At 32.8% G+C, this 24,236-nt stretch overlaps 2 protein-coding genes across 2 annotated transcripts; one reads left to right on the forward strand and one right to left on the reverse strand.

Moving 5' to 3' along the window:
• Positions 1 to 3,166: 3,166 nt before the first annotated feature.
• Positions 3,167 to 7,628, reverse strand: LOC114398461 (TMV resistance protein N-like). Its single transcript, XM_028360662.1, has 5 exons — positions 7,062 to 7,628; positions 5,571 to 6,681; positions 4,968 to 5,258; positions 4,057 to 4,857; positions 3,167 to 3,970 (listed from the first exon to the last, which is right to left on the reverse strand). The coding sequence occupies exons 1-5, from the start codon at positions 7,553 to 7,555 to the stop codon at positions 3,446 to 3,448; spliced, it is 3,222 nt and encodes a 1,073-aa protein (XP_028216463.1). The 5' UTR covers positions 7,556 to 7,628; the 3' UTR covers positions 3,167 to 3,445.
• A 4,572-nt stretch (positions 7,629 to 12,200) lies between these two features.
• LOC114400870 (structural maintenance of chromosomes protein 4-like) lies at positions 12,201 to 24,149 on the forward strand. The gene is made up of 28 exons (XM_028363529.1): positions 12,201 to 12,499; positions 12,769 to 12,858; positions 12,948 to 13,049; positions 13,676 to 13,852; positions 13,940 to 14,070; positions 14,509 to 14,587; positions 14,656 to 14,813; positions 14,904 to 14,979; positions 15,108 to 15,236; positions 15,320 to 15,464; positions 16,054 to 16,184; positions 16,667 to 16,819; positions 16,906 to 17,095; positions 18,385 to 18,518; positions 19,222 to 19,380; positions 19,723 to 20,031; positions 20,129 to 20,305; positions 20,466 to 20,549; positions 20,632 to 20,841; positions 20,991 to 21,080; positions 21,149 to 21,270; positions 21,347 to 21,502; positions 21,592 to 21,699; positions 21,786 to 21,846; positions 22,899 to 23,033; positions 23,262 to 23,349; positions 23,441 to 23,513; positions 23,816 to 24,149. Exons 1-28 carry the CDS (start codon positions 12,359 to 12,361, stop codon positions 23,934 to 23,936), a joined length of 3,729 nt encoding a protein of 1,242 aa, XP_028219330.1. The 5' UTR covers positions 12,201 to 12,358; the 3' UTR covers positions 23,937 to 24,149.
• Positions 24,150 to 24,236: the final 87 nt, after the last annotated feature.

Raw genomic sequence — 24,236 nt, forward strand, 5'->3', positions numbered from 1 at the left:
GTTCAAGATCATCACAGGATCCAAACACAAACAACACACGGGGTGAGTTATCACATTCCTAACTAATAGAGAAGCAAGACAACTAGATATACATATCATATAAACCAAATAAAACTTACTTACACGTAACTCACGTAATTCCGCCACTTTGTCATTCAAAGTTCACTTTTCAACCATCAATCACACTTTTCAATCATCAATCACATTACACAAGAATCACACACTCTGATCAAGACATAATAACACATCAATTTCATAATAAACAATTAGCAAGCACATGAAACAGTTATGCTAAGACTCAAGTCTATATGTAATGTGATACCATGTCAGTGAAAAACCACCCTGGGGCGTTTAGGAGTACATGATAAGACACACCACACAATGGGTATGTTAGGTCACTCTCACTAAGTAAAATCATAGGGAGACCAGTCAGGGTCGTAGTGTTTTGCGAGAACGTTCCAACCATATGAGATTAACATAGACTTAAAGAAGCACTCAAACCGGGTGACCCCCAAGGCCTACACTCTGAAGAGTCCGTCAGGGCCTCTCCCTCCTGATTCAGATCCAACCCCTAAAATCATTTTAGCACACAGACACTACTCGTGAATTATACAATACCCACGACCTCACACTCGTGTTTTAAACACGTACAACATATTACGCTACAATTTAACATTGGTTCCTAAATAGGAAACCTACACTTTCTCTTTAACACTGCGCATTAACGTTTTTCTCAAGATAACACTGGTCGGGTTATTGTACAATTCATAGCTTACGACACAAATAATGTCACATCAAGAGTTAATCAGACACTTATTCACAACCAAAACTCATTCACAATTTCACATCTCATAATGTCACAATCCACCATCACATGTTTTCACGTATCTGACAATTCAACACATGTTTTACTTTACACTTTTACTTAATCTCAATAACAATATTGTGATCTCAAAACAACATGTCATTCCACAATTCATCACATATTTCATTCATAGACGTTGCTCATGAATTATACAATACACACGACCTTACACTCGTGTTTTAAACCATATAACATATTGCGCTACAATTTAACACTAGTTCCTAACTAGGAACTTACATTTTTTCTTTAACACTGCGATAAACATTTTTCTTAATATAAGCACTGGTCAGGTTATTGTATAATTCACAGCTCATAACACAATTAATGTCACAATCAACCATCTTATATTTACGTGTATCTCACAATTTAACACATTCAACTTTACACTTATATTCAATCTCCATAACAATATTATAATATCAAAGTAATATGTTATTCTACAATTCATCATATATTTGATTTATCACTTATATACAATTTCAATCATAATTTCATAATTCTAATATAACTATTTATTACACTAATATTATTCAAAGCACAAACAAATTATACAAGAATATTTCTCAATCTACGGGGAGTAAAAATCTCTCACATAATTTCACATAATCATACAAGAAGAATTTCAATATAATAAAACATCCCTAAAATAAATCCTAATTTGACCATCTAAGGATCCCTACGCATATTCTCACTAATCCCCAATTGTGAATAACTCATCCCTTACCTCTAAGCGGGCTCACGTGTCTTCCGAAAGCGATAGCGGCATCTCTAGCGATTCCCTGAGATTTCTCCAGTTTTTCCTCCGACTGCTCCGACGGAATTCCCAAACGTCTGAGAGACGAAGAAGGGATTGAAACCTCCATTTGTATTGTCTTTGTACGATTCCTTTCTCTCACTCCATGAATATTATCTCGCAAATCCCAACGGTGAAGCTGTGCAGAATTGAATCTCGAACAACTTATCAAAATTTCACACAAATCCAACAGTTAACGAAATCGGGATTGTAATTTTACTGAACTATTTTTGGATTTTTGCGGGAAAAGAAAAGGTTACGATGCGAAAGGAATTTCTCTCAGATCAGACATGATTTCGAAATTCCCAACAGTGATAATGCTCGGAAATGAGTGGTGAACCATGTTCTTAAATTTCATGACGATCCAACAATGAATGATTCCAAGATCATTGTTTTTCTGAGACAAGTTTGATGGGCTGCGGGAAAAAGAAAGGATTTTTGGGGAGGAGGAGAGAAAAAAACGAATTGAGAGGATGAACACTAGTAAAAGCTACCGTCTGACCTAACATATCGCTATTTATACCTAGGGTACTCACAACCTATTATTTACTCTATTTGTTTACTTTTATTATTTTATAAAAACAAACTATATTTTATTCCCTATCGAATGAATAAATAAAATATCCTCTTTATTTTCTCTAAAATCATTTTTAATCTAGTCTACGAAAAATGAGATGTTATAGAAACTTCAAAGCATATGTCAATAAAAAAATATGCTCATACAGCTCTAGATGCTGTGGTGTCAACTGATAATTGTTTTTCCTTTCTCCAGTTTTAAAGGAGGGAAATGAAATGAAGAATTCAAGAACCATCCAAACAACCAAGTTCCTGTCTCTAATGATTATGTAAGCTCTATTACTCAGTTTTCTATGCACTGAAAATAATTTGGAAAAAAAATGTCGTTTTTTAGTACAAGACAAAATGAGTACAGAAAGTATTGTATAAAAAAGATAGGTCTTTATAGTCTACACTCTGCAACAATCACTTTGATAATAAGTCCATTTCAACATAGAATTACCCTTAAAAGTAAGTCACTACCAAGGGAGAAATAAGTGACACAAAATTCTTTATCTACATCACTAGTTTATATAAAAACTCAAGTTTGTCATAGTTGGAATCCTGAATCTCAAAACACTTCTATTTAAAACAGGCTTGACAAAAACAATTCAGTATCTTCATTATCCAACATTAGTAATACACAATTTTCTGTTTCTTCAAGCAACTTCGCAGCTTACTGGGATTATTATTAAGCTGGATATGCTATTTCAAATTATGAAGTCAAAATAATTACTACATACTACATAAATCAAAATTTATAATAGTATTTTCTTACTACTAATTCACAATCTAAGAGCATTCAGTTTCTCTAAGACAAGAAAATTTATTTTTCTCACCACTGAAACAACAAATTGAATTCCTACATATATTCTTCAAGAAAAAAAATAATTAATCATGCACCCCAATTGAGCACTCTAGTTACTAGTCTCTAGTCGACTGAAACAACAAAGTGAATTCCTACATATATACTTCTTTTCTTTTGTTCCATTTATGTAGATCAAAATAATAAGGCAAATTAAAATCAGTTAGTGTGATAGAGCACGCCAGATAATTTACCTATGACACTAATGGTGCCCCTTATCTGCTTTGATTCCATTGAATTTGAATCAAAGCTCACATTATCATACAATGATTGCATTGTTGTAGCAGGAATAAATGAAAATAGCTACATGCCCAACTCAAATGATGTGACCATAAACAATACATTGTTGTTGTTGCACATATTATGTCTATGAAACTTCCATGTCCACAAACCTATGTTTTTTTAGCAATTGTTGGTTTTGTGATTCCAAACTGTTGCGATCATTGCCTAATTTTCTCTTGCCATAAGGATCAGCAAATCGAATATCCTTCATGCTACTTTCCTGTTTGAATACATGGATTCCGCATTCTTTAGGGGTTGAGGTCTCTTCCAAACCCTCATATGTAACCTCCGCATGGTTCCATTCATTTTCTAAAGGTACATACAAATTATCTTCAAATTCCATTATTTGAAGATCAAAAAGATATGTATGATCCATTCCCATCATGAAATAACCACTACCACGGAAATATTTATTGCCATTGATGATCACCTTAGATATTAACATTCCAGAGTCATCATCCATAGGTCCAATAACAAGACAAAGAACTTTGCCGGGGAACTTATTGCGAAACCAGAAAGAAATTGAAGGTCCCCTACTTTGGTGATCAAACCACTCTGGAATCCTTTCTCCTGGCAAATAAAACTGAGTTTTTCCAGTCTCATGCAGTTCCTGTGAGTCATAAAGAATTCATAAGTTTACCAAAATTGAGTACACTATATATTATTAAATTGACTACATTAAAAACATGATAAAACCTGATTCAGGAACATGCTTGTACTTGAGGAAGTCAAGGATTTACAGTTTGTTGCTAAGAAATGTTTTAAGCTAGGTGGAATGCCTCTAATTTCCTGAAGATGCTTGCAGTCATTCACATTAAGCTTCCTTAAAAACTGAAATTCTTTGATGCATTCAGGAAGCATTGTGAAATTATTCTTTGATAGGTTTAAATCTTTCACATGAGCAAACCGCGTGAAACCTATTGAAAAGAAATCATCATACAGGTTGCAATCTGAGGCCCAAAGCAATTCTACCTTTGAAGATACTATTGATGATCCAAATTTTTCTTCACCCTCTTCCTGTTTTAGCCATTGCCACCCTTTCCATTTCCAACCAATAAGTTCAGTAAGTTCTGGCATCATTACAATGCTACTTGGTAACTGAACAACTCCACAGTTAGCCAGTTGTAATTCTTGAAGTCGGGTAAGATTATGAATTGAAGATGGCAATTCTTTTATGGAAGTGTATTCACACTGAAGTTCCCTTATGTTTTCCATCTTTCCTAATATTTCTGGAAAACTCTCAAGACTATGACAACGCGAGAGATTGAGTTTTTCAAGAGAGGTCAACTTGATGGGTGGAAAACTCACAAGCTTGGTGCAACCAAAAGCACTCAATATTTTAAGTTTATATAGAAATCCAATTGAACTGTGAATTGTAGTTAAATTTTGACAGTGTTGAAATGAAAGTTTTTCTAAATTTGGGAGACCAGATACATCAGGTATCTGTGTTAAACATTTGCATTTGTCCAAATTCAAAACTCTCATACTCATAAATTTCTGCAAAAAAAAACAAAGAAAGGAAAATCAGAGAAATAAAAATCAAATGAATGATCTTAATGTGAATAAATTAATTTACAAGATGAGGAAAGTGAAGTCATTAAACTTGCCGTTAAAAAGCCAACCAACTCAAGTGATGTAAAACAACAATGGGGTAACTTGCATATGCCAAGTTTCTTTGAACGAAAATCAGATGGTAAATCATGTGAAGGATATCTCCACCATTCCAATACTCTTAGACTATTTGGAAGATACCTGGGACCTTTGCAAAAATGACCACTTTTAATAATCAGAGTTTTGAGGTTTTTCATCTTCTTGAAGGCCTTTCTGTTCCATTCTACTATATCTTCTTTGTCAAGTAAGGGGAAATTCAGACATATGATTTCAATTTCACTTGTTCCCTGTTAATGCAAAAGGCTCAGGTCAACCATAAAGAATTTAATTGGAACACAATTACACTGTAAATATGATAAGTTTGTCAACTTTTATAATAATTATATAAAATTCATGCTTGAAATGATTGCTTATTGATTTAGAGTATAAACAGTTTTACTTGCCAGTGCATGGAAATTTTACTTGCAAATATATGCAAGATTTTAAAGCATATATTCAGAGTTACTTGCATATTATAAAGGAAAAAAAAACTGAGAGGAGCATATAATTGTCAAAAGAGATAAATCAAGATAAAAGTCCAAAACAAGAGTCTCACTCACTGTGTTATCTTCTAAAACTTGAATTATATCCTCATGGAACCATAATCTACTGCGCTTCCCTGGATCTTTTGGTGACTCCTGTCGTACAATTTCTCTACCCATGTCCTCTATCAAGTCATGCAATGTCACCATTGTACCATGCACACTAAGCTTTAAGAGGGATTTATCAATCAGCACCCCAATATGATATTTCATGCAGTCTCCATAATGAGCATGAAGTATATCTTCAACCTCTTCCAATTCACATCCTTTGAAGCAACAAGCAATGTCAAGAAAAACACTCTTCTCTTCTTCCTCCAAAGCATCAAAACTTACTTTGAGTATCTTTAAGATTTGGTTATTAGGAATTCTTTGGTATTGATTGATAGCAGATTTCCATTCTTGTATACTTTTTCCAAACAAGTTGGAACCTATTACTTTCAAAGCCAATGGAAGGCCAGAAGCATAAGTTACCACACGATTCAACATCTCCTCATAACTTGGATCAACTTTTTGCATTTTAAAAGCTTCCCATGTGAGCAATTGAAGAGCATCATTCCTGTTCAATTCATTCACCTCATATGTTCTTCTAACCTCATGAGATGCCAGCAGTTTTTCGTCGCGCGTCGTGATGATGATTCTACTGCCAGAACCAAACCAATCAGGTCTTCCAACAATAGCCTGCAATTGCTCAGGCTTATCAACATCATCTACAATCAAGAGAACCTTTTTTCGCTGGAGCCTATGTTGTATCATTGAAATTCCTTGTTTCACAGTTGCTATGTTCATTTTATTTTCTTTAACCAATTCAGAAAGAATGATGCTTTGGAGATGTTGTAACCCATGTTTGTCTGAATTTTCTCTCACGTTTTCAAGAAAACACGAACCATCAAAATGGTCAGCAACATAATTATAAACTGCTAGAGCAAGTGTTGTTTTTCCTATCCCACCAATTCCATGGATCCCTATCATGTGGACACCATCATTAGCTCCAACATCCAAAAGTTTCACTACTTCTAATACTTGTGACTCTAGCCCAACCGGATAATCCGCAATATGTAAAAGAGCCCGGTTAGTCTTGCCAGAAACCATTTCAACAATCTTCCCAATAAACTCATATTCATATCCATCTCTGTTTCAAACAGCAAAGTTTTAATAAAGTTAAATTAAAAAGGAAATAGTCTATGCACTCATAGTGTAAATGATTTTTTTTTACTATCATTCAATCACAAAGCGCATCCAGTATGGGAAGTTTGTTCACTTTTACATTTATTACTTTAAAAGTCATACCAGAAATAATTGATAATTGATTGACGGTATTAAATTTTCTACTAACAACGCATAGAAATTAAACTCACACTAAAGGCCCTATGTCCATGTATTGATACATATGTTATCAAGGATAACACATTTTTTTTTCCTCTTAGAATTTTAATATGCACTGCCAAATCATAAGACAAGTGAAACTTAATAAAAAAAAATTAAGAGTAAAAGACTGATAAGGTGGAGTACCCTTGTTTGAAATGATATCCAGACAAATTAGCTACTTGATGCAAAGCCATCTTCCATTTCTCCAACCTCTCCATGTTTTGGTTCAACCTCTCCTTCTTAGCTTTGAACCTTTCCTCATGCCTAGCCAATGCTTCTCCATAACTACCTTTCTGGTGTCTCACATCAGAAGGATCCAAGTTATAAAAAACCGGCAAAACCAGCAAACCTTTCCTCTTACAATCAATGATGTGAACAAGTTCATCCAAACAAAATGAGGAAGAAGCATAGTTGTGAGAGAGCACAGTGATGGCAATCTGGGACTCCTCAATTGCTTTCATAAGTGTTGGTGTTATTTCCTCTCCTCCCTGAAGCTTCTCATCATCAATGAAAGTGTGGATTCCCTTGTCATTAAGAGCTTTGTAGAGATTGCCAACAAAACCATGGCGTGTGTCTGAGCCTCTGAAGCTAAGGAACACATCATAGGTGAATACATAGGAACATGATATTGCAGCCATGAGAAGAAAACTAGGTAAGATTAAGGATGGTGTGTTGGGGGGTCTCTGGAATCAAAATATGAAGCGAATAAATGTGAAACTATAGTGTAAAGACTAAAAAGTGTTACAAAGACAGACATGTGGTACCAAACATTAATTATTACGCGGATGGACCTTATGGAAAATAATCAAAATATCTCTTTTTCTCTCTCTATACTATGCTTAACTCGTGGTTTGCAAGCAATCATCAAGAATCCAAGATGCCTTCAAATCAACTAAGCTATTTATTTGTGATTTTTGGCTATTTTTTACTTTCTCGTCTTACTAATTCAAAAACATCAATCAGTTTTATATAATATTTGAGGGTTTTTTTCAAATAAACAACACTTTCTCTTTAAATCCCAACTACTTTTCTTTCTAAGGGTATAACAGACTTTTTGAATTTTTATTGACTTTTTGTTACTGAATTTTTTTTAATGATTTAATTACTATCGATCTATTCTACTATATTAAAAGACTTTTTTTATCTACTCCAATCAGTATCTGCTGAGCTCATTTTCTTATATTATATTATATTATATTACACGTAAAGAGAAAAACTTAAGTAGCACATTTTCAAAATATACAATGATATTTTAGCATTTTAGCATTATATTTCAAAATCTTGATAATAGAATAGTATGGCATATTAAGACACAATGATATTTAAAAGTATACAATGATATACTCAATATAATGAAACTATGATGTTTGCTTATGTTTATGTTATTTTTATTTTACTTTAAATGTGGTTGAAAATATTTTGAGATATAATATAAGATTGATAGAATACATAATATGAAAAAAAAAGATAAAACTATAAAATGTAATTAAAATAATTGATCTTTAAATAAAAATATTAAAATTCAAAATTAATTAAAAAAATCCATAAAATAAAAATTATACAAAAATATCATATAAACATATTAATTTTTGTTATTTTACATTTATGTTTTATTCAATTACTGAGTCAGTTAAACAACTATTCTCAGAAAAGAATCACTAGCTAAAAAAATTCTCTACTTTATATACACACACCCTAATTTTGTATCTTATTGTTTCTTTAATGCCTCAAGTGAGTCTAATCTTATTTTTGTTCTCACAAGACTTGGATTCTAGCTAGATCGAGCTTCAACACTTGGATGCTGGCTGTTATGAATAATTGGTGATTCTAAACCCTGTAGGGTGCATGTGTACTTTCTACTAAGCTCATTTTTCTGAGATGATTAAGCGCATGCAATTGCATTTCATGCCAAGTTATATGATCCACACACATTATGGGATCCAATCCAACACAGCATGTAGGACTTGCAGATGGATGGAAGCTTGTGATATGCTTGTCTCTAGTCTTTGGGATGTTTAGACTTTGGAATAACAAACTTGCACAAATGTTATTGAAATCCTGAGGAGAACAACAAATCAATGAAATATAAGAAAAGATTGAATGAAATTTGATCAATTCTTAAAAAAAAAAAACTTCAGCTTGAATCCAATTGAATATAAATTCTAACTTAATTTTGAATTTTTACTATTTAAATTAATTGATTACTCAATTTTTTTATTTTTGTTTTAGGTACAATATATGTTAAATACAATATCTAATTATAACAAATAAATAAATATTAATTAATTATGTATATATATATATATATAATCATAAAGAAATTGAAAATTAATTTAGAATCAAAATATATTAAATTTTCTAAAAATATAAACAGACGTTTTTATATGTTTAAATTCCAAATTACATTATATTTTAAAATTAATATTTTAGATATGATATATTTTGTGTAACTCATTTTTGCATGGCTTTATTTATTAAATATATAACAATCTGGTTATCATCAGGGAGTAAAATATTTGTATGAAAAAATTAGACAAAAATATATTTGTGGAGATCCCTTATTCATTGTCTGTGTTTCCACTTTCAAGGTGGTAGGCACTATTGAAAATTTGAAAGAAATTTGAAAAGTGGTTTTGTTGAAGTTTATTTCTGATGATCAGCCACATGCACGCGTTGCCATCAACTCCCAGCAACCATATAACTTACTCTCCAACATTAGTCGCATGACTCTTTTACTTCTATCATATTCTGCTAAAGTTTTCCAGTACAATATATATATATATATATATCCGTTTCCATAGATAACCTCAAAATACATAAAAGGTAGAAAAAGATGAAAAAAGGGACGACTCAAGAGGAAGCTCCTCTCCAATGGGCTAGTTTTTACTTCATCTTCAACATGTGTAAGAAGAGATACATTCACTTTAAAATACATCCGAAAAATTTTCATTTTTGATAATAGTTTTCTCTTAACCATTTTATTTAATTTGGCTTAGATAGAGTACACAAATCTCAAATGATACGATGAGACTGTTGCTCAACCACCAAATCTTGCTTAGCCAGACTTGAAATTTTTTGCTCTCTGTCTGAATTTTAGTTTAATCTGAAATTCTGACTTAGCATCTGTCTTTAAGACTTTTTTTTTTGCACACTTTAAGCTTTTGTTCCAATTTTCCTATTTAACTTCAACCTCCATTTCTAAAAAAAGGATTAAAATATTAGGATAATTACAATCAGATAACAAGTTAAAATTTCTACTGAGTAAGGCCACTTCAAAACCTGAGGAGGCTACATGGTTAGGGATCATCAGCATCAAGATTGATTTAAATGTAATATTTTCTGGCATAATGCATAAAAAGTTCATCTTAGAAAAACATATATTTAGTGCATCATTCAGCTTACCAGATTGGATATCTTCACTAACTTTTCCTTTTTCTTAGAAAGGCATATATTTAGTGCAAAGATCTTCTTCTCCTGTGCAGCCATTTGCTGAATGTCATCTTCATTGTTTTGCTCTGATCAAACACAATAGAACAGAAACAGAAACAATAAAAATATAAACCACATAACTTAAAAAAGGCATGACAGATCGAGTTATGTTGTTAGGATGCTTAATTTGGATTCATTGGCTTCATAAAGACTTGGGTTTTACTTAGCAGGTTCCCACTGATATCCATATTATGAGTTATGTGATAATAGAGTTATGTAACTAAAACAAGGAAAATATTTACTGAGTGAAAATCTTCAAATAAATTGAAGAATTTCTATTAGCTAACAATCTTCTCCTTTCAGTAAATCATCATGAACTAATAATATTCATACTTGAAAATCAACGGTTCTTATTGTACCCTTGTGGCTGGCAAAATCTTGATGAGTTATGCCTCCCTCGAATCCAAACAAGCAAAGGTTTTGGGCAAATAAGAAATTACTACAAAAATTCAATTCAATTTAAGGTTAAATGTAACTATACCTCTAGCATGTAGATGGTTTCAAAACATGCAAACAAGGTAGAAATGAAAATATACAGAGTACAAAGTAAATAAAATAATAATATGCATTATCATACAAAATGAATAGTGACATTTTTAAAAATAAAATAATGTAATAGAGATATTATTAGTTTATCACCTTTTCATTTGGAACTTGTATCCAATTTTTTTTTCAAATCGCACGGTAGCTTGAACAGGGGGAGGCCTCAAGCTAGGAGAATCCCTATGAATTGTGAAAACTTGCTTCTTGAATATTAAGTCTTAATGTGTTGGGCTAGTACTAGTAAATATTAATAATACACTAATACTTGAACTAAATTATTAGTTTAAACAGGTGTCAGAAACCAATATCAGAATTATAAGTTTACAACACATTTGACAATAAGAATTTCAGTTTTTGAGGGTGATTACCCTGTTTGAGTTTCCAGCTTCCAGTACAATCAATCAAAACAATATATAACAAGTACCAAAATCCTCAATAAAGAGCTAAAACCTATCAAGTTAAAAAAAGAAGACAAAAGAACAAAGTAAATAAAAAATACATTTCAAGAAAAAGAACGTTACTACCACTTACAGGGATTGAATGCATTCTCTTGAAGCCTTGGGACATCCTTTGCTAATGAAAGAAAGATATTTGGTAGAAGAGAAATAGAAAAGAGATGAGGTAAAATAGGTGAAAAATACTAGTATAGGTCCCACAAATTTTAAACTTATTTTCACTCTAATTTTTTTAAAATGAAATTGATTTTATAAAATAAATTTTAATTAAAATTTATTTGAAAGTAATGTGATTTATGTTTAAATTTTTTTATTATAAAATCAAATGAAAGTGAAATTGAGTTCAAAATTTTGAATTCAGCCAGAAGTTATTAAAAATCACTTTAATTATTAATAAATTCTAAATCTAAAATTAATTTTAAATTATTCTCCAACGAGAAAAAAATATAAAAATAAATTCAAAATTAATTATGAATTAGAATCAATTTTATGTGAAACCTAAACACACACTTTTCTACCAAACAACCAAATTATTTTTATCTTTCCCCTCATCTCAATTTCTTCTCTACCAAACATAAGAAAAAAAATGTACAAAAATAGGTAACAAAGAAAGATCGAATTCAGTGAGTTTCAGCAATTTAAAAATTATTTTCACCTTAATTTTTCTTGTCCAAACATCCAAAATTATTTCCATCCATTCATTATAAAGTACCAAACAAAGGCTTAAATAAATATGTAAAAAATTAAGCAACTTGAGTCGTGGTGATCATGCATGCTTGACTAATTTATTCAGGAAATGAGGGCAAGTCAATTTGGCAGCAATTTGAATAGCGTAGCGAATTCATTTCCCGCCAACGCTCCTTTTCTCTTCTCTTTGATTTGATTTTCTAAAATTCCAATCTCCACTCAGTACTCACTCCCCACTTTCACCTCCGAGTCAACTCGTCCGCGCCAATGGACTCGCACGCCGAGTCCGCACCCGACTCAGCCACTCGCCACCGCTCCTCCGCGCGCCCCAGGCTCTTCATAAAGGAGATGGTCATGCGCAACTTCAAATCCTACGCCGGCGAACAGCGCGTCGGTCCCTTCCACAAGGTGAGTTAGGGTTTCTCTCTCTCTCTCTCTCTCTCTTCTCAATCTTCAGTTTCCCTCTCCAATTGCAGTTCGAACTTCGATTTGTTTCAATTTCACTTGCTAGCTTTTTAATTGCTCCGGTTTCACTTTAGGACTTCGATTTCACTTGCGGACTTTTGAATTGCTTCGGTTTAACTTGCGAACTTTTGGATTTCTTCGATTTTGCTTGTGAACTTTTGAACTGCGTCGATTTATTTTACCTTGCGAACTTCGAATCGTTTCGGTTTCAGAGTTTCTCCGCCGTGGTGGGACCTAACGGGAGCGGGAAGAGCAACGTCATCGACGCGATGCTGTTTGTGTTTGGGAAGAGAGCAAAGCAGGTGCGATTGTAGAATGTTGTAGAAACTAATGAGTGTTTTGGAATTGGAGTGTTCTTTTTTTAATTTAGAAATTGGTGTGGTTATTGCAGATGCGGCTGAACAAAGTTTCGGAGCTAATACACAATTCCACCAATCACCAGAATTTGGATAGTGCGGGGGTTTCAGTTCATTTTCAAGAGATTGTGGATTCGGTAGCTTTTCGTATTATTATTAACCTTATTTTATGTTACATTTTTGGATTGTTGTTGTTGCTGCTGCTGCTTAGAAGATGAGATAAAACGAGACAAAACATAGAGCTGGTCAATTTTATGTTTGATGCTTTCTGTTTTTTATTGAAGACTGACAAGTTGAGGATGTGTTTGAGCTTTTATTTATTTATCTATTTATTTTTTATGTTGTTGATATGTTTATTATTATTATTAAAAAAATGATACCCTTTTTAGCTTTGTTTTTTGTTTTCAAGAATTTACAAAGTGAAAAAATGCTGCCTTGAAAACATATCAGCTGAAAATGAAAATAAACCACAAACTTTAGGCACCAGAAATGATACAAAAAAGAATTTCTAAAACAAAAAATGACAGGAAAGAGTACCTTCCTCTTGCTAGGTTTTGGTTGATTTTTACTTTTTTTACTTTCCTTAGTTGTTTCTTTTTTTTCTGTCATGAGCTTGTTTTTAAGTTGATCTTTATGCCTCAGTGACTAAAGAGCTTCCAGACTTGTGGTTTTATGAAATGACCTTTTTATTATTAATATTTCCTAATTTTCATCTTTGCTTAAGGGAAAAGAAAACAACAACTAAAAGTATCAATGGTTGCAGGATGATGGAACATATGAGGCTGTTCCAGGAAGTGATTTTGTGATTACCAGGGTGGCTTTCCGGGATAACTCCTCTAAGTATTACATTAATAACCACACGAGTAACTTTACAGAAGTTACGAAGAAATTGAAAGGGAAAGGTGTTGACCTTGACAATAACAGGTTTCTTATTCTTCAGGTTCGGTATTTGTTATTTGGTTCTTTTTAGTTTTTTCAGGAACTGTTTATATCTACCTCTTTTGATGTTTGATCTGTTTCTTATTAGGGTGAAGTTGAGCAGATTTCACTTATGAAACCAAAAGCTCAAGGGCCTCATGATGAAGGTTTTCTAGAATATCTGGAGGATATCATTGGAACCAACAAATATGTGGAAAAGATTGATGAATCACACAAACTGTTAGCACTCTTTCCATTTCGATTCTGAGATAAAGAGAACATGCAACCATCTCAATCTGTGAAACCATTTATACTTGTTGCAGTAGTGGTCCAATTTTTTTTATTTGATTATGATTAAGTATTTAGTTTATTTTAATGAATTTAGTGTGTTTTCAAAATGGCTTATAATCAAAACCATATTAAGAAGGCTTTTGAAAAAAGACAGCAATTCTTCACAGCTTTGATTAATTTATATTTGTTTAAAATTTTCTTAGCAATTTACACTAAAAGCAAATCCAAACATGCTCAATTAATGTTTCATTTATTGTAACCGTTCTTTATAGATACTGCTGCTGCCTGGATGATAATTGACATTCTTTTGAGTTCATTGTTGAAGTAACTACTTTGATTTTAATTTTAGAATTTCTAATTTCTGAAACAATGTTGTTGATGTTTTAGGTTAGAATCCCTGAATGAGAAAAGATCTGGGGTGGTACAAATGGTTAAGCTATCTGAGAAAGAAAGAGACAGCTTGGAGGCATGTAAATTTATGGTTGTTTGTAGCATTTGATGTTTATCCAACACCTGACGGTTCTTTTGCTGCAGGATGTGAAAAATGAAGCAGAAGCATACATGCTGAAGGAGTTGTCTCTGTTGAAATGGCAAGAGAAAGCTACAAAGTTTGCCCTTGATGATACAGGTGGAAAAATGGATGAGTTACAAGGGAATGTTGTTACTCTAGAAGAAAATCTCAAGGCAGAGAGGTAAATTTGGATTTTAATGGGTAATTTTTTTCTTTATTTGTTGAATTTGTATTCTTGCCTCACAAAGAACATGGCGGTATCTTATTCCAGGGATAAAATCCAAGATAGTAAACAAACTCTCAAAGAGCTTGAAACTACGCACAACAACTATATGAAAAGACAAGAGGTTTGGATGACATGGGTTTTCAAATAGAATCAGTTTGCATGATTATATTGCTGGTCATATTATTCTTAATGATAAGCTTTTGAGGCAGTATTCTACTCATTATTTTTTTCTTTCATTTTATAAAATAGGAGTTAGATAATGATATGAGGAAGTGCAAGGAAGAGTTCAAAGAGTTTGAGAGGCAGGATGTTAAGTATCGGGAGGATTTTAAGCATGTGAATCAGAAGATAAAAAAGCTAGAGGATAAAGTAGAAAAGGTAGAGGGAAGTCATAGTTTTTTGCAACTGAAAGTATGTGTTCATGAGACATCTTATCCTTTTGTTTCTACTTTCTATTTCAGGATTCATCAAAAATTGAAGCCTTTATAAAAGAGGGTGAGGAATCAACTGATCTGATACCAAAACTTGAGGACAATATACCAAAATTGCAAAAGTTGTTGCTTGATGAGGAGAAGGCCTTAGAAGAAATCACAGAGAGTTCCAAAGGTGAAGTCTTTTCTTTTTTATATCCAACAATATATTAGAAGGTGCTTTTAATTAAATTAGCTTTGCTGAAGTGGTGATGCATCTCCAATAGTTATACCTTAGTCAAAGCCTCTTTAAAACTTTTTTGATACTTAAGCTGTTAAGCATGCTTCCTTGCAGTTGCAACTTTTCATTTTCCATTCTATTTTACCATTGAAGTGCCTAGTCTAGTTAGGTTCCTTATTCTAATAGCAGATAGTCATGACTTTTTGCTGCTTAAGATTTAAGAAACACTGAAACACCGTTACTGTATTAGATACTGTTGTATATATTGGCATGATTTATTTAAAATATATTCTGCTATTTTTGTTTGAGTCAACCGTATATAATTATCTCAAGTTCTAAATTGTTTTTCTGTTGTTATTGTCTGGGATACATCAAGCTGATTTTCAGTGTTTTTGTTGGTAGAAGCTGGTCTTTATTTGTTTAATGTTATCTACCATGTAGACAAATGGAGCTAATATCCTATGTGCTATAGAGGGTTTTTAGCTACTTGTATTTTTTATTTTTTTTTTTGCCTTTGTTAACCCTGTCATTGACTGTTAAGCAGTTGAAACTGAGAAATACCGCTCTGAGCTTTCTAAAGTTCGTACTGAGCTTGAACCTTGGGAAAAGGATTTGATTGAGCACAATGGAAAACTTGAAGTTGCATGTACAGAGGCTAAGCTTCTAAATGAAAAGGTGAGAATGACTTCTCTTACTTTCAAGTGCTATCCCCTCTGCTGTTAACCTGTATAATTTAAATTTCACCTGTGTTGTGAGATTTTTCAAATTTTATGTCCTTGTTATGCATTTAACAAATATAAAAAAAATATAAACATAAATACCAAAAAAAAAAAACATAGCTGCCTGAAGCTAGCTTAGTCATAAGATGATATCTTAGTTTCTTCCAGATATAACAGTTTACCCTGATAAGCAACAACAAAGCCAAAAAAGGGTTAAACTCATAAAATGGAATACATGTAAAACTAGTAACACAAATCAAAGTTTCTTTCCCCTTCACTTTAATTCAAAGGGCTTCTTTCTGACATGCATGCTCAAGATTCTTGGGGGATGCACTTATTTATCTATAATGAATTACTCTATGCATGTAGAGCAGAATCTCTTTATATTTTCCTGTAGGTGGATGTTTAATAGAAGACTATTCTTGATTTAATTTGCAGCATGAAGGTGCTTCTCAAGCCTTTAAAGATGCTCAAAAGAAGATGAAAAGCATATCAGAAACAATTAAATCGAAAACTGCCAGCATTTCTCAAATCAAGAGTAATATAGAAAAGTGCAAGCATGAAGCTTCAGAAGCTCACCAAATTGAAGAAGTAAGCAATTTTCCTTCTTATTCTTAATTCTATTTCTTTAGCATTTTTTTCTGAGGCTTGTGGTGATATGATTGCTCTTTTTAAAGGAATGTATCAAAGAACAAGATGAATTGATTCCTCTTGAACAAAGTGCTAGACAGAAAGTTGCAGAACTGAAGTCTGTTCTAGATTCTGAGAAGAGTCAGGGATCAGTTCTAAAAGCAATCCTGAAAGCTAAGGAAACAAAACAAATAGAAGGAATATATGGTCGCATGGGTGATTTAGGTGCTATTGATGGTGAGGTTTTCCAATTGCAATTTTTATGGCTTCATGAAGTTCTTTTCCTTCCAAGTTACACCACTTGAATGCTGCAAAAAATGTTGGAAAATGTTGTTTTGGATTGTCATGATTGTATCTAATATATTAAAATTAAAATTTACGTTCACACTTAACATTACAAAAATCATATTCGAAAACAAATATATCCTATTCTATATAATAGAATAGGTTTTGTAGGCTTGGATCAAGGCTCAATCCATATTATTGTGGAACTTTTGAACTACTGGCTATTTGGTTCTTGTTTGGACTTTGGAGTCTCACTTGAAAACTTAAATACCTACCTCAAAAATCATATTAAATAAGCATATTCTAATATCCAGACATATTAATAGAATAATTGATAATATATCTGTAATCAATATTCGGCAATCCAAATGCAAATCCTAGAATCAATATCAAACCCATTATGTATTGTTTTCAGCAGGATTCTTTCTAGTCTTGGGAATAAGATTATATTTCTTGATGGTCTTGATCATAGCCATCAAGCAAGAACTATAATTAACAGCAAACATGATACTTAGTGTGCATTAGACATTTATACTTCATGGAAAAAGGGGTCTGTGATTTCTTGATTTTATTATTAATAGTTAACACAGTTCCAATTTTCTTAGTACAATACAGTAGTCATTTATACTTCATGGAAAAATGGATCTGTGATTTCTTGAGTTTATTATTAATAGTTAACACAATCCATATTTTCTTAGTACAATTGTTTTGCTCTTTTAGAATGATATTACATTAGACTAATACTAGGCTAAATTACAATTTTGGTCCTCCTTTTTATTCTTGATCCGTGATTTTGGTCCCCTTATTTATTTTTGTAGTAATTTTCGTCCCACATTTTAGAAAATTCACAATTTTAGTCCAATTTTCAATTCTTCAAATGTTTTATTTCTTTTATTTTGGTCCAATTGAACCCTAGATCTCACATATTTATTTAAGGTACTGTCAAGAAATAATTTAATTAATTAAAATGTAAAAGTAAAAGAAATAAACATATGCACAATTGAGGATTAGACAAAAATTGCGAAGTTTCTAAAATGTGGGTACTAAAATTGCATGAAATAATAGGGGGACAAAAATTGTGGATAAGGAATTAAAGGGGGTCCAAAGTTGCAATTTAGCCTAAATACTAGTAATTTTATCTTTATCAATCCAGGAACCTGGGTAATAATGATCTTCATGCCACTCTGCTTTGTATGTAATCAATGCACTTCATTAAATTAACTTCTTACAAATCTTTGCAGCAAAATATGATGTTGCAATATCAACAGCATGCCATGGACTGGATTATATTGTGGTGGAAACAACAAATGCAGCTCAAGCATGTGTTGAGTTACTTCGTAGAGAGAATCTTGGTGTTGCTACTTTCATGATATTGGTAATTTTCTTTTATATTAATCAACTTGTTTGTGTCTCTAAATGGCTGTTTAATATTTTGAATGGCATGAATAAAAAATTGTTCACTTTTACTTCTGGACCCTATTAGGAAGTCCCACATCGCGTGTCTCAGTTCTCTGAGTGTAACTTATATATTTGTTGGGCAACTTTACTTAATGCCAATTGGTTTTAAGATGGAATCTAACATGGTAGCTGAACCTATAGCCCATCTTGGTAAATCGCCTATTCTAAGTAGAGAGAAAGAGATAGAGTGATATAGGTGTTTGGATCGAAGAACAGAAGGAATGTTCTTCTGGTTTATTGATTTGCAGAACTACAAATGGAACACAGAGAAGCCCTCTTCTCTCACACAAGGAGGGGGGTGTTAGGAAGTCCCACATCGTCTGCATCAATTCTCTTTGTCTGTATCTTATATATCTGTTGGGCAACTTCACTTAATGTCAATTGGTTTTAAGATGGAATCTAACAGACCCATGGATTTGTATAATTGTGACCAAGTTTATGCTCTACCATATATCTGCTAATTTAAGGGCATGTGGGTATAAAATAATACCCTTGATTGAATAATATTTGTCAATGATTAATGATCTATTTGGTTCTGTAATGTTTTTGGTGTGCTGATAATACTTAAAAAACAGATGTTTGTTTGATAAATATAATTAGGATATCATTTATTTTTTCAGGAGAAGCAAGTTGATCTTCTTCCAAAGTTGAAAAAGAATGTAAACACTCCAGAGGGGGTTCCACGTCTTTTTGATTTAGTGAAAGTTCAAGATGAAAGAATGAAGCTTGCTTTCTTTGCGGCACTTAGAAACACTGTGGTTGCTAAAGATCTTGACCAGGTCAGTTGCACTTTCGTAGCAGGATGCTCCATTCTGATAATAAATATCAAGGATTCATCATAATGGTATTTTTCAGAAATGAAAATCATTATGCCAATGGTTTAGAACTGTTTGATAAGAAAATTTTGTTGATATAGTTTTGTTTTGAACTTTTGATGCGTATAACATAATGGCTATCATGTGGACTGTTTAAGAAAGGCACAATAATCAGATTATGAAGCTTAACTTATTTACCATTTGCTTGCAATAATATAAAGTCTAGGTTTGTTGCATTTGCAATTGTTCATATCAGTGAAGTTAAACAGTTAAATAGTAACATTTTCTTACTCCTGTAAAATTTAGGCAACACGTATAGCATATGGTGGAAACACTGAGTTTCGTCGAGTTGTTACCCTTGATGGTGCACTCTTTGAAAATTCTGGAACAATGAGTGGTGGGGGTAGTAAGCCCCGTGGTGGGAAGATGGGGACATCTATTCGAGCTACAAGCATGTCTGCAGAAAGTGTTGCAAATGCTGAGAAAGAGTTGTCTAGGTTGACCAATAAACTGAATGACTTCCGCCAAAGAATTATGGCTGCTGTGCAGCATTATCAGGCCTCAGAAAAAGCTGTTGCTGCTTTAGAAATGGAGTTAGCTAAAAGTCAGAAGGAGGTAATGCATTGGTTCTGACTCTGAGAAAGGTGAACTGTAATTTTCTTGGAGTTGTTGATGCAGGGCATTGAGACTTTCTTTTCCCCTTCCTCTACAGGTTGACAGTTTAAAATCACAATATAATTATATTGAGAAACAACTTGATTCCCTTGAGGCAGCATCAATGCCACAGGAGGATGAGCTTGACAGAATGAAAGAGCTGAAGAAGATTGTTTCTGCAGAAGAAAGGGAGATTAATAGACTTACTAATGGATCAAAACAACTGAAGGAAAAGGTTGGCTTGGAACTTCATTATCTTTTAATTCCTTTATAAATTGAGGGTTGGCTGACAGGTCTTATATTTATTATTTATTTCTCAAGGTGGATGAATGTTGAAAATAAAGGTTATATTTATATTTAACTTTGATTGTTTGATTAATGTTTGCCATTCTCAGGCTTTGGAGCTCCAGAGAAATTTAGAAAATGTTGGGGGTGAAAAATTAAAATCTCAGAAGTCAAAGGTCCAGAAAATTCAATCTGTAAGCATCTTGTATATTAAGAACCTTCTATTATATTTGATATTGGGAATTGTGAATGTACTAATAGTTCCCCTTTTACTAGGACATTGATAAGCATAGTTCAGGAATAAACCGTTGTAAGGTCCAAATAGAGACAGGACAAAAAATGGTGAAAAAACTGACTAAAGGAATTGAGGATTCAAAGAAGGAGAAAGACCGGCTTACAGAGCAAAAGGAGAAGCTAACACAAGCCTTCAAAGAAATTGAGCAGAAAGCATTTGTAGTTCAAGAGAACTATAAAAAAACCCAAGAGGTTCTTTTTATTACCTTGTTTTGGATTATGTAAACTTTGTGCCTATGTAATGAAATACATTGAAAATGTATAGTGCAATCCACCTATGTAAAGTTATGTATACAGCTTGATTGTTGTATGGTTATGTCTAATTTATTTTAACCATACAGTTGATTGACAAACATACGATTGTCTTGGAGAAAGCAAAATCAGATTACAACAAGATGAAAAAAGTGATGGATGAATTGCGTGCATCTGAGGTACTGGTTTGTTATTTTTCACGTTCCATAAAACTTGGACTTTTCTCACTGTAATCATTAATTTGCAGGTTGATGTTGACTTTAAATTAAAGGACATGAAGAAAGCTTACAAAGAATTGGAAATGAAGAGGAAAGGTTACAAGAAAAGACTAGATGATTTGCAAACTGCCCTTCGCAAGCATCTCGAACAGTATGCCATTAGATTACTGTTTTTGAATAGTGTTTAATCACTCTGAAGTTCTTATAAGACTGTAAATGGTATGCAGAATTCAGGCAGATTTAGTGGATCAAGAAAAGCTACAGGCTACGTTGGATGATGAACATCTTAATGCTGCTTGTGACCTGAAAAAAGCCTGTGAAATGGTTGCTCTGCTTGAAGCACAACTAAAGGAGATGAATCCAAATCTTGATTCAATTTCAGAGTATGAGTTTTTATAACTTGTTACCCCAGTTGTCTCTATTTTTTCTGATGTTGCAGTAATAAATATTCACAATTTCTTATGATTATCAGATATCGAAAGAAGGTATCTTCATACAATGAGCGAGTTGAAGAACTTAATGCAGTCACACAGGAGCGGGATGACATAAAGAAGCAGTATGATGAATGGAGAAAGAAGAGGTGTGCATGATATTTTTTTTTATATCATTAAATTTATTTTATGTCTTGCTTTTTGACAAAAATGTTACCTGAATGTGTCATGGCAGATTGGACGAGTTTATGGAAGGATTTAATGCCATATCTTTAAAGTTAAAAGAAATGTATCAGGTTTGGGAATCTGATCTCTCTCTGAGTGCTGCCTTGCATTGGCAGTCATGGAATTGTGCTTCACTCTCTAGTATTATGTACTGACATTTAACTTGTTAAGGATTGTCACCTTTCTTAAGACCTTCAGACCAGCATGTTGGCAACTTGGTGTGACTACGGATGTCAAGTTGTCAATAAAATTTTTGCATTGCTGGTTGTAAAATGGCACTGAACCAAAATATTTTTCATTTTTAAGTGGCTAATCTTGTTGTACACAGTCTGTCGACAGATATGTAAATCTTTTAGGACAAATTACTATATTCCTCTGAATTTATTTGCTTAAGAGTGTGAGTTTAAATATTAATCACAAAATTGGTAGTATGTGGTAGCAATGTACATTTGCTAGAGTCTAGTGGTAACAGAATGATTTCACCATATAATTAGTAGAAATATTTGAAAAAGGTCCCTATTCTTAACATTGATTCAACCCTGCCATGAACCATATGTTATTTCTGTTGCCTTCTGAAGACATGCCAGCACTCCTAAGTTGTCACTTCTAAATTAGGCATCTTTTACTGTCTCTGTTGTCTAAAACCATTGGAGAATGTCTCACAACAATGTTAGATTGAGCTCAGGAACTTCTCTCATAGTGGTTACCATTCCTTTTCTGTTGTGCCTCTTTACAATGGTGTCTTCCATTTCCTGTTTTCTTTTCACTGCAATACTTAATTTTCCTTAGGTGCATCCCTATCTCCACCAGTTTTTGTTTTCTTAAATTGTGATACTGTTTTGTAAATTGTAACCAGAAGTCAAAGGGTTTGTAAACCATTTCCTTCTGGTTTGTAAAGCTTGTTAAAAGTTGTGGTTTGGTTTATCTTTGATGTTTCTTTTGTTGAGTGTAGTTAAAAGCTGTCAAAGGGTGACAGTGTTATTGAGAAATGAGAACTTTAAATCGTTTAGCAACAACAATCAAACTTTTGGTTAACATAGACTTGTGTGCTCACCGTATTTTAGCAGTTGTGCTCCATAGGCTTTTGATCATTAATATGTTAAACCACTTTTATTGTTTGCAGATGATCACTCTTGGAGGTGATGCAGAACTTGAGCTTGTGGATTCTTTGGATCCTTTCTCTGAAGGTGTTGTGTTCAGTGTCAGACCACCAAAGAAAAGCTGGAAAAATATTGCAAATTTATCGGGTGGTGAAAAGGTTCTCAGTTTTTTGTTAGATTTCCTTGCCGTTGGCCTCAATTCTTGTATTGCAAATCATTGTGTATAAGCAAGAATTATATTTTCTGGGTGGAACTTGCATGAGCATGTTGCTGCTTGTTGTTAATCATTTTCTTAAACAAGCAAAAATGTCAAAAAGCCTTCATGGAGACCATCATCTTTATCCTCTTTCAAATTCAGTGATATAATTTTGTTATTTATTTTGCAGACTCTTAGCTCGCTGGCTCTTGTATTTGCTCTTCATCATTACAAACCTACCCCACTCTATGTAATGGATGAAATTGATGCTGCCCTGGGTACATACTATTAACTTTATTCCTAAACTCTTTTATTGTAAATGCTATATAGGCTTGCAATACATTAAACTCGTGATATATGGTTTGGCAGACTTCAAGAATGTATCTATCGTCGGGCATTATGTGAAAGACAGGACCAAGGATGCTCAATTCATAATCATTAGGTAGTTTTGGTACCCAATAATTTAAGTTTTTCCCGGATTATTATTAGTAGAGAAATGTGAGTAACACATTCATTTAACACATTTTTTACTATTTGTTGAAATTTATTGGAACTAACATAATTTTGGGTCTCACTTATTTAGTGAGTCTTACTCATAATTTTGTCGTTTCCAATAAATTTTAACTGATAAATTTTAACTGATAAATTCTAACTGATAACAAAGAGTGTTAAAATATGTTGCTAACACTTTTCATCTGCATAATTAATCTAATACTTGCCATGGTATGTTTCTTCCCCCTGCAGTCTTAGGAACAATATGTTTGAATTGGCTGATCGACTTGTTGGGATATATAAAACGGATAATTGCACAAAGAGCATTACTATCAATCCGGGGAGTTTCGTGATATGCGAAAAGGCTGCTTGATGGAGTTGTCAACGTTTTGTTGATGTTAATTTGCATATTATCCCCATGTACTAGTTTGATTTTGCATGTAATCCTAATTGTTATTGAGTGACTTATATGTTGTTATATATAAAGTTATTGGGTTTGGCATTTTAGTGTAGTGTGCACATATGAGAAAAATGAAAAACATGTGTAATTAGTTTTATCTATTCTATGGACTTATCTTTTGTTTTATGTTATGTTTTGATAGGAATATTCTTAAAAATGTTTTAGCTTGGATTCATTGTTTTGATTTAGAAAATAAATTCTATATTTGAAACC

Source organism: Glycine soja, chromosome 19 (genome assembly GCF_004193775.1).
Source record: "Glycine soja cultivar W05 chromosome 19, ASM419377v2, whole genome shotgun sequence".
NCBI classification, from domain to species: Eukaryota; Viridiplantae; Streptophyta; class Magnoliopsida; order Fabales; family Fabaceae; genus Glycine; species Glycine soja.